Source organism: Leptonotus elevatus, chromosome 6, assembly GCF_054856555.1.
Source record: "Leptonotus elevatus isolate MCC_2025b chromosome 6, RoL_Lele_1.0, whole genome shotgun sequence".
Taxonomy (NCBI): Eukaryota; Metazoa; Chordata; class Actinopteri; order Syngnathiformes; family Syngnathidae; genus Leptonotus; species Leptonotus elevatus.
In genome coordinates this window covers 24,554,761-24,565,788 of record NC_141244.1, presented here as the reverse complement: position 1 = coordinate 24,565,788, position 11,028 = coordinate 24,554,761, and the positions used below count along the sequence as shown (strand labels likewise).

The following is an 11,028-nucleotide window of genomic DNA, read 5'->3' as shown; positions in this document are numbered from 1 at the left end:
AAAAAACCCCACTGTGGCTTTGCTTTTCGCACTTTTATGAACAACCAAGCTGAGATTGTGCACACATCTTAAATACGTAATAATGTCTCCACCTCATTCACACGTCACTCCACTGGATGATGGCAAATTGAAAACGTTCATCCAAAAGTGGACGAAAGGAAATGGCAAGCGAAATGGAATCAAACGCACAATAACAACATATAGGCTGACCGTTGATTTGGTGTTTTTATTTTCTTTCGCAGGACACATTAGAGCCGACATGCTCACTTGTACTCGCTCTCGCTCTGAATGAATGAATGAATGAATGAATGAATGAATAAGGTGGAGGCAGACTTGGCTGAAGTGATGTCAAATAAGAGGAAGGAGAGGGCAAGTCCGGAAAGACGTGTACTCTACTTTTCATAGGGGAAGACATGCATTTTAAACCAATAATGGACACACAACTTTAGAGGCTGAATGAGGCCTTGGATATTAAGTGAGAGTTTGTTTCATGAAGGAAAAACTTAGAAAAATTGGATAAAAAAAAAAAATTTACTCAGCCAAACGGCGAGCAGACATCGCAGAGTATTTACAGTTATGAAGTGTGCCGGGGTCTTTCAAAGACATTGTAAGGACGTGTGTGCGCCATTAAAAGCTGTGTGTGTGTGCGTGCGTGTGCGAGAGAGAGAGAGAGAGAGAGAATCCACACTCGCCACTTTCACCCCAAAAAAAGTGCTGCAGCAGCCAGCCCCCCCTTGGTCTCATTCCGCCACCCGCCGGTAGAAGTAGAGGTAGCCCAGGTCCTTGGGGGGCTTCTCGGAGGCGCACACCTTCTGGTCGTTGAAGATGACCCATCTGTCACAAAGACACACACACGCAGGCGTACGTCACGATGATAGCAGGAGTGCCGTTTGTAAAAAAAAAAAAAAAATAATAATTTATATGTACAAAATTAGGGCTGCTCAATTGTGAAGGAAATATTAATCATGATTAATTTGGTAATAATTGAAGTCATGATTAAGACAAGCATTTGTTTTTGGGTACAAAACAAGAAAATGTTTAAACATTTAAAAAAATATATATACATTTCTTTGAAACACTATAATTATGAAAGTTTCTTTTGGACCAAAACAATATTTATTTAAATTAGTCATTTAAAAATAAAAAAGGCGCAAATATATAAATTTAAACAACTCAAAATTTGTATTAATAACCTTTTATTTTTGTTTGCGATTATGCCCATTTTGTAATTGTGGAGCGTAATCATTGAAATTGGCATTGAATTTCGATTAATTGCACAGAACCATCCAAAATATTAGAAGTTTAATTTGTGGTCAATGTAGATGGCACTCCTGTGAAGCATCTCTTACACCATAATGGGAAAATTGAAAAATCTTTTTTCAGATAACCCTCAAGCAAAACACACAAAAAAAAGCAAAATTGGTGGATCCATTGTCTTCTAAATACAAATAAGTGAAATTAATTTAATGAAATAATGGTAAAACTGTAAGACTAGACTACCCTCCTGTATTTATGTAATAAAATATAACAACAAAACATAATAATGCAAAATGAGAGTTTCTGTCCCCAAAAACGTACATACTTTTATTTTTTTTAATAGTTAAAAAAAAAATAACCCTAGGAAGCTCTATCAATGAAATAATAAACAAATAAAGTAAAATAAAATGAATCTAAAACAAAATGCTTTTTTTGTATAATCAGGTCTTTTGAGAGACCTTGTTTACGAGCCTGTGTTTTCATATGGCGACACGGCACCCTCTGCAGGGAAGAGCATACTAGTACATGGATACAATAATACACACCTAATAAATGCTCATAAAAAGAGCACAAGCGTCACTCGTTGCGTTATTGTGGCTGTAAATTAAAAATAGAACCTCAGCGCAGTGAGCCACCACTGTTCGCGGAGATGGTGTGTGTGTGTGTGGGGGGGGGGGTTGTGAATAGTAAGAATTCACAAATAACTGACGCCTCCGCTAAAAGGGCTTTGTAATTGCGTACAGTTGCCATAAGATGGCGGCAAAGCCCTCACAATGGAGAGGATCATCAAGTATCAACAGATTCTAATCTTTCTTTTGGTAGGTTCCATGTTTTTATAGCAATAGAACCTTGGGCCTTGCAAAATCAGTCAAAATCTAGTAAAACTGCCGGGAGCGAAGGGGATTGCTTCAGTGAAAATGGCTGCCAGTGAATGAGTTAAATGCCAACAAAACAGGACATCTCAAACACTGAACACAATAAGATCCTTCAACGGATTACGCCCAACAACAACACGCAGAATCCACGAGATGACGCCAAAGTACTACTTTTATCGTTTTGGCCTGAGCACAAACACCGACAGGCAAGTGAAGAGAGCTCATGGTTTTCATTTCCATGTGGCTGCCGGGTGTTAGAATGCGCACCGGGAAAGAAATGTCTCGTCACGCGAGTGCGATAACTGAAGAGAACACTCACTGCTGATCCTTCTTGATGTGGCAGACGTAGTGGCCGCACATTGTGCTCGTACCCATGTGGCTGATGAAGGCAAACAGTTCATATTCTGGACGGAGCACAAAACAACACGATCAGTTACGATCAAGCCATCCTCATGAAAAGATTTCTATAAGGGACTCTAAAAAAAAAAAAAAACTCACTGCCTGGTCCGTCTCTGACGCAAGGCCCGGGCGGAGGCTCCCGAGCGGCCTCGCTCTCGGCGGCCGAGCGACCACCTTCGGACACCTCCATTGACTCCAGGTCATCCAGGTGCGAGAAGATCCAGTCCACGGCACGCTCCAGAGTATTGCTCTGGCGGAGAACAGTTGACATACGATAAATGTGACATTTTAGTAAGTTACGTCCTACTTTGGGCTTTAACTAAATGACTTAACATTTTGGTTTATTATTATTATTATTATTGTGTGTAAACGTATCGACGCGTCAATCTGCGCCTCTCACCGTCGCTCGAAGTGCTTTGGTTGCTTGTTCTCGGCTGAAGCCCATGGAGACGATGGTTGCCAGGTGCTCCTCGGAGACGCTCTCCATCGTCGGCGTGGTCCCGCCGCTGCAGCCGGGCAGGACCAAAGGGGCGGAGAAGTCTGCGGCCAAATCGGAAAGGACAGGAAAGCGCGGAATTGAGAGAAGCGTTCAAACGGGCCCGATCGCCGCCGATTCGCAATCCCCGCCTCTCAGCGCACCTGGATCGTCCATGTGGCCCATCACCCAGTTCATGGCGGAGTCGATGCCGGTGTTCCCGGTGTAGTAGACGGCTTTCCTGCACGCCTCCAGGGGGAATCCCATGTCGCAGAGCTGCGACACGGTGGAGTCGTCGAGGACCGGAGCTGAGGATTGTTAAAAGGCTGAATTACTTTGATGGCTTCATTTTTAAGAGTAAGTAAAAAAATTGACATGAATCAAATTAAAGTGTCACAACACATTTCCTCTTATGGTGGGTGGTTGGGGATGCTTATTTATTTAACTTCAGAAGGGGCATTTTTACAATTATATTGAACGTTATCATCGCAGTATATGACACTATGCCCAAAAAAAGTAAATAAAATAAAAAAAAGTAAAAAAATAAAAACTACCATTATGGAGAAAAGTAGCTGGAGGTTGGAACCGATTAATGCCATTCCCATCCATTTCAATCATGAAAGATGATTTGCATTAAGTCACTGAATGAATTAAACTTGTACATAAACACACCACTGTGTATAAATATAGATTAGAATGAAGATAATATCCATAAAAAAGAAATGGATAAAACATATAATATTAGCACGGCCACAATTTGAGGAAATGCCGATAAATAATACAACAAACTGGTCTAAACCAGAACCCCGCCCCAAAAAAGACCCGGCGTGATTAAAAGGTGAATAACCAAGGCAACATGAGGACGTCAAAGGCAGAAAAGCAAGAAAAGGAGGACAAGACGAGTGGACGTGTATGAGAGGGAGCAAAGGAGCAGAAATGACAGACAGACTGACACAGCAGTGGGGAGTAGAGAGAGTCGTCCTCCTCGTTGCTGTGGGAGCCCAGGATACCTTTAACCTCCACATCGGGGGTCATGAGGGGGGGCGGGGCCACCTCTGGTAAGAGCTCCTCCCCCGGCTGCTGCCCCGACGCGCGGAGCGCGCTCAGGTCGAGGGTGTCGGGGACGTCGATGCTCACGTCTGCGCAGAAAAACACCAGTCAAATGTCTTCCAAGGCAACGTCATGCTGAATGCGAGATCAGTGGTTGTCAACTGGGTAGGTCGCCGACAGCTAATGATGGCAAAATGAAGCTTCATGAAGCATTTGCGATATTTTTTGACTCCTCTAGATGGCACTCATGATTCAAAGATGCAATGCAAATGTAATCCATTTTCATTGCACTTGCCTTTATCTTTAAACCAAGAGCACCATCTAGAGGAATCAAAAAATATCGCAAATGCTTCATGAAGCTTCATTTTGCCATCACTACCGACAGCTACTAAAAAATGACTTTTTTCAGAACAGTACTGGAGGTGTAGCAAGTTCCCACATACAACATTGAGTAAGCGTCAGGTCATATTACTTGTGCTCAAGTCACTCGCAACTCTGTAAAACAACAAAACAATGCAGCTCAACTTTTGGCTAGCAAACTACAAGGCTAGCAACGTGCTTTTGGCGGTAGGCCAAGCTCATTTAAAATTCCGTTTACAAATGTAATATACTGTACATTTTTAAACAAAAGAAAACACATTTTTTTAAAAAACGTTATAATTGTTCTTAACTTCTATAACATTGGTTGCGAAGTGAGTCCACGGGTGACAATGGCTTTAGATTATCGCGAAAAAGACACCTTCCTGACGTAGTGAGACCATATCATTTAAAAAAACAAAAAATAAATTAATCTGTATTACAAATAAACAATATCATATTTATGACATATATATGTTTTGGTCTTATAGGTTCGACTTACATTAAAATAAAGGCAAATGAACCATGAATTAGTATGTCCATCCAGGAGTAAAAATCCATCCAAAAATATAAGTCTTGGCTTTTACTCACCCAGTTTCTTGGGGACCCAGTCAAGGCCAAAGGTGAACTTCTTAATCTGAATAACCAGGTGGTCGGGGAATGAGGCAAAGCGGGTCGTTCTGACAAAAATAAATAAGTCAGGTCGATAAAAAACAAAACACATTCCGACTGCTACTCCTTGTCGGTGTGCGCATACTTGGTGGCGGTGGTCTTGGCCTGCACGGCGGAGCTCCAAAAGTCCGTGAGCAGTTCGGGCTCGCTGAGGGCCGCCATGCAAACTGCAAAGGGAATTTGCGCTCGCACGGGCATGACCGTCGAGTCGCCGTTCTCACGCAGACGCTCCGCCTCCTGCAGCTCTTCTGTTGAGCGCACGTTATAGATTAAGAAATGTTCCCTTTGGAAAAAAAATCTACAAGTTGTGTGGTTTGAAAAAAATAAAAAAATAAATAAATAAAATAATAAAAATAATAAAAAAAGACTAAAGTACCACCACATAAGCAGCGGCAGAGAGACAAACAAAAACGCAACCGCAAAGAAATGACCATGAAACATTTTCAAACCGACAGCAAATGAACATTCCTATCAGCCCACTCACCTGTGTTGATGGCCTGATCCATGGGCACAGGCAGCTGGATGATGTAATCCACCCGCTGCGTGTACTTGGCCTTTTGGGATTGCTGACACACAATCCTCTCCTCCACCAGAAATCTGAAGGCCTCAGACGGGTTGGGCCCCGAGCGGCAGTTTCTCTGCAGTGGAAAGAAAGTAACACGATGAGGAGGAAAACAAGCCGAATGGGCTCAGATGGAGGCGTGGAGGAGGCGTTCAAATCTACCTCCACCATGTTTATGAAGTGCAATAAAAACTCCTGTGCGTCCTGCTGCCGATTGGTGGAGAACTCCGGGTGGCCCCGCCCCACAAGTGCTTTGAACATTCTTGGTGCTATGCCGATTTGGTAATCCTGTAAGTAAACATTAAAAAAAAAAAAATGTTTGACAAACTCTTTCTTATCAGAGGAAACCAAGATGTGCATTTTTTTTCTTACCTTAACCTCAGCTGCGCCATTTTCATCCCCAGGATCCGGTGCTGGTTTGGAATATTCGCCCGACAACAGGCCGTAGCCCAGTTTGGCTCTGTGAGGTGGCCAATTATGACATCACTGACCCCGACAAGCTGAATTGTGCATCGCGCGGACACCAAGAAGAGACACTCACACTTGGGTTTTGAAGTCTTGAGTGGGGTCGCTCGGGGCCTCGTCCATTATCTTGTCGATGTTGGACACATACCTGGAACGCCGTTTGCAACATTACGTTAGTGCAACTACGGATTAGGCACACTCAGCTGTTTCGCATTTTGAACTGAACATAATCATAAATATAATTTAATCAGAAAAGAGAACCAGTATAATTTGGAGCTTTCTTTATATTGGATTTCCAATAAAAAAAAAAATCTCTGCTCCGGCAGCTCTAAATCAAATGCTCGGATTCATTTTCAATCACTATTTGGAAAAGCCAGTAAACAGCAGGAGGGGGGGGGGGAGGCAGGATGGATACTAACTTGCTCACGAAGTCTGGAACGGTGAAGAGCACTTGCATGACGGAGTTGAGGTAGCAGCTGTTGCCCAGGTTCTTCATGCCAGTCAGGCCCTCCCCAAAGAGCGGGCGGAGGGTGGTCCCGGACTCCTGGATGACCTCCCACTCGCCGACGCGCTGATTCACGGCGATCTCCAGCTCTGTCATGGTCCGCTCGGTCTGAGAAGGTCCGCGACGCGCACGCGAGAAAGGCTCAGGTTGAGCGACAATGCTGATGACGTTGCAGCCGAGCGCCCTTTACCTTCTCCATGGTCATCATATCGATGCCAAAGTGGGAAAGATGCTCGGGTAACTTGGAGTCCAGCACCATGTCATCCTCGTCGTAAGAATACACATCTGGATGTAAAAAAAACGAATTTGGTAAAGCCGCATTTTGCGACTTCGTTCTTTCAAGCGGCGTCGCCTTACCTGCTCCGTCCGGGGTGATGGTTCCCAGCTTGACCGCCAGCGGGTAGCCCGTCTCCTGGAAGTAGAGCAGGGCGTGGTTGTTGCCGCCCGAGCCGTCGAAGTACCTGCGACCGCAGAACACTTTGCCGTCCGTTAGGTTCATCCAGAGATTCTCCTGGAGGCCGCACAATTCGCACCGCCAGCCACTATCGCACGGAGGGGCACACGTGATGACAGCGATTTGTACTCTAGCGCAATTTTTTTATTTTTTTTAAAGTCTGTGTTTATGGAAATCTTACAAATGGAGACAGAAAGATGCGATCGTGGAGCATTAAACCTACATGAGAAAGAATTATTTATTTTAAAGCGGAACCTGAAAAATCTGCTCGCCCTCATTGGTGCTCCCCACTACGCTGTCAATATCCTTAATGTCAAAAACAATTATTAGATACCAATACACAGCTTGGGTGCTATGGAACATTCCGATCTTTAATATGGCCCACTGAGCATTTATATCATCAAGAATCCCGTAAGATTTGTTGCATTTATTTGGCTTTTTTCCCCTCTTTAAAATTAGTTGATGAAATTATTTATTCATGAAAAAAATAAAATAAAATTGTCATTTATATTGTTAGTTGGTTAAGTGGCTTAATATAAATAAAATACTGAAGCAGTAAAAAGGCAATTTTAATATTTATTTTTATCAAATAAAATGGGTTCATTATAATCAAAATGAGTGATACGTTAAAATTTGGCGAGAAAACGCGTAGATTCGATGTCAAATTTGAGGTATGCCATCCCGAAAAGGATTGCGCGCAACAAAGTTATGCGGTGGTGAGGCCAAGACTTACCTGGGCGGGATCTTGGTGCCGTTGTCGAGCTGCTTGAGGTCGGCGGCAAATCGCGACTCCTGTCTCACTTCACCGTCCCACTGTTGTACTTGCAAGGTGTGAGACACTGAGTCTGCGGCTATAATGCCTGCCATTGACAGGGATACCTATGCGGGACGTGTGGAAAAAGAGCAGATTGGTTAACCAAAGACAATACTTTCAAAATACAGTGGTACCTTGGCAATTTTGGTTTATTTCATAACTAAATCAATTTTAAGCACGAACCACAAAAGTGACAGCTGGTAACTTGGAAAAATGTGTCAGTCAAGGTACCACCGTACTACATTTTTAGTCACGCGACCGGCTGCGGACATGCACACAACCCAACGCACAAACAAAAACACAAAAAAATACATTAAAAGCACCACGGAATCACTCACCCGCTCTTTAACAACGTCGGGCATGGCTCCAAGGTCCTCCGATGTGACTTCCAGTCTGTCAGGAAAGATGACAACTTTGTAGTCCTCCTCAAAGTTCTCCTGCTCCACGTCAAAACCGCCTTCGATCCCTGGGCAGCCCACAAATGTGACAAATGATAAGCTCCAGATATACAGCATAGATTCACGATTGCATTTACAGCAGCAGCTTGAAGGTACACATTTGAAATTCCGCCAAAATTAAGGAGGGCATTAAATGTGATACAAAATGTTGTCATAAAGCATCACGTCAACATAGCACATGCGCTGCCGGTGCACCTCACTAGCCCTTATTTCAGCCAGCAAAGGCTTAACTGTGTATTTTGCTCTTTCCGTTGCCTTTTTCTAACAGAAGAGAAAATAAGACGGCATTAAGAGAAGAATGCCAGATTTAGTTGCTGTCCCAGTACTTTTGTCCAACATTAGCAAATGTTTCATTCACAGTGTCATGACAGGTATCGATGATGTTTATCTTACCAAGTAATGTTTAATGCAGTTACAGGTTTTATATTGGTGGATTTCCATTTCTCGATTTCTGTTCCCATTACCCTGATAGGTCAGTATTCAACAACTTTTTGCGCACCATCCTCAGTTTAAATTTTAAGTTGATCAGACAGTCACATCCTCAATTATACACTTATAAGCAGTGTTGAAATTGGACATGATAAAATGGCATTCATCCCATGTTCCAAAAACATTCCTGAAGACCCAAAATTATCCATAAATGTAAATGGTCGTTTGTGCCGAGCCGGCTGCCAATCCAGGCTTCACCATATACAAAAACGGATGGTGGATGAGACCTCTTGAATTTAAAAGTACCACTGGACTTTATATCGATATGCTTCCAATGTTTCACCTATAGCCAATCTGGTGGGCTTCTTCTTGGGCGGGTGTCCAGATCCAGAGTTCTTATCCTCTTCCTTCTGATAGACAAAAGAAATAGCTGACGATAATGCGACTCACATTTAGGCATTGTAAGGAGACGAAATGTGTGTGTCTACCTTGGCCTTGCGAGTCCTTGTGATGTGCAAGTAAGCTCTCTGACCACCCCGAGCGTGGTGCCTGCCCACATACTGACTTCCAAAGCCCAGGAAGCTGTTCATGCACAAGTACAAGCCTCCTTCGCTTTCCTGGGAAATCAAATGCAGACATTTTTTTATAAACAACACTCGGCGTAACCTGTCCTTTCCTCCATCACCAAAAGACGTTGAGAAGAAGTTGGCAACGACGTTGCTAACTTAATTGCCATGTCACAGTCAACATGTCACAAAACGCTAACAAGAAAACTGCGAATGTGTCATGTTATTGTTACTAAAAAATGAAAACGTTGACTACAAAAAAGGCGGGAAAGTTATCCCATGAGACAGTTTGACGGAATTCCGGGTGAGAGTCGAGCTGTAAGCTAACATGCTAAGGCAGCTAAGTTTCCCCATTACGCTTACGGAGCTCCATTAGCTTAGCTTAACGTTCTCGGGCTCGTTCATGGGGCATTTGAGGTAAATGAAGCACGACATTGTTTAACGTTCCGTCATAATAATACAAGACGAAGACAAAGGGTAGCGCGGGACTGTCTATGAGTGTTCACATTGCTTGGAAAACGAATAGAAATTTAGAGCGGTTGGCTCACCGGGGAGGCAAATGACAAGGCGCATTCATCTTTGTGAACGCGGTCCCCGGGCTTCGGCACTCGAATTGTGGACAAAACCGACATCAAAACCTCGCTGACGTCCGCCATGACAAGTTAGCTGGTGCCGACGATTGGTAAGTAAGCGTGGGTTCCCCGGGCACCGTAATTCCACCGGCTCGGAGTGAGTGTATGTTGCTGAAGCCCGTCAAACGCTGTGCGTGTGTTTGGCTTGAATGAACCATGAGACGCTGCTGCCTTGTGTTGTGGGAAGGCCGTGAACTCAGCTGCCGCGCAGATACTACCGTAACTACTACAATACGCGCCTCCTCCTGGAATGAAAATGCGCTGTTTTAAAGATTAAACGCACATAATTTCTACTCGTATATTTAATGAAGTTATAATAATGATCTAAATGTTAGTGATTACTCTTACACTGTATAACAGAGAGAGTTTAAAACATGAGCTTATTGCATTTGGGATAGTTACGGTAATGCTGTTGCGCACAAACAGCCTATCACCGTAACTATTGCAATAGTACCGTAAAAACAGATGTGTTGTTTTTAAAGCTTGATCACAGTCTTGTTAATACTTTGTTATTGATAAGTTAGTATATGAATTGAATTACTCCACGTGTTAGTAGTTATTCGTATACTTTATAAGCGAGAGTTTAGAACAAGAGTTGATTCCATTTTGTGATTGTTACGGTAAAGCCTCGAACTGTTGCCGTAACTATTGCAATATGCGCCTCCCCCTCAAACGGAAATGCGTTAATTTTAAGCAGTGGTGCCCAAACGCGGTGCTAGAGGGCCGGAGTCCTGCAGATTTTTGGATGTTTCTCTTCTCCAACACACCTGAAGCTCATCAGCAAGCTCTGCATGAGCCCGATAACGATCCTGTTCATTGGAACAGGCGCGTTGGAGGAGGGAAACATCCAAAACCTGCAGGAAGGCCCTCAAGGACCGAGTTTGGACAAAACTGATTTAAAGTTTTTACCGCAATTATTTGGTTATTGTTAAGTCTGTTTAGTATTAAAGTATATTATTTTTAATATACATATATAATTTACACCGCTTAAATGAGAGAGCTAAGCAATTGTTGATTCCATTTTGTGATAGTTATGATAATAGCGCAAACACAAATTT

General features: G+C 43.2%; 1 protein-coding gene across 4 annotated transcripts; it reads right to left on the bottom strand.

Moving 5' to 3' along the window:
- Nucleotides 1-206: 206 nt before the first annotated feature.
- usp5 (ubiquitin specific peptidase 5 (isopeptidase T)) lies at nucleotides 207-10,197 on the bottom strand. Of its 4 annotated transcripts, none has more exons than XM_086079261.1 (20): nucleotides 9,887-10,197; nucleotides 9,261-9,389; nucleotides 9,116-9,182; nucleotides 8,224-8,351; nucleotides 7,805-7,950; nucleotides 6,975-7,078; nucleotides 6,808-6,902; nucleotides 6,532-6,725; nucleotides 6,189-6,260; nucleotides 6,020-6,107; nucleotides 5,810-5,935; nucleotides 5,570-5,723; nucleotides 5,171-5,333; nucleotides 5,005-5,093; nucleotides 3,960-4,145; nucleotides 3,171-3,314; nucleotides 2,932-3,071; nucleotides 2,631-2,781; nucleotides 2,452-2,536; nucleotides 207-834 (listed from the first exon to the last, which is right to left on the bottom strand). In XM_086079261.1, exons 1-20 carry the CDS (start codon nucleotides 9,992-9,994, stop codon nucleotides 741-743), a joined length of 2,463 nt encoding a protein of 820 aa, XP_085935387.1. In that variant the 5' UTR covers nucleotides 9,995-10,197; the 3' UTR covers nucleotides 207-740. The 4 variants fall into 4 exon arrangements, with proteins under 4 accessions (XP_085935387.1, XP_085935385.1, XP_085935384.1 ...); XM_086079259.1 differs by having other exon boundaries at nucleotides 6,975-7,159; nucleotides 9,116-9,179; XM_086079258.1 differs by having other exon boundaries at nucleotides 6,975-7,159; nucleotides 9,887-10,195.
- Nucleotides 10,198-11,028: the final 831 nt, after the last annotated feature.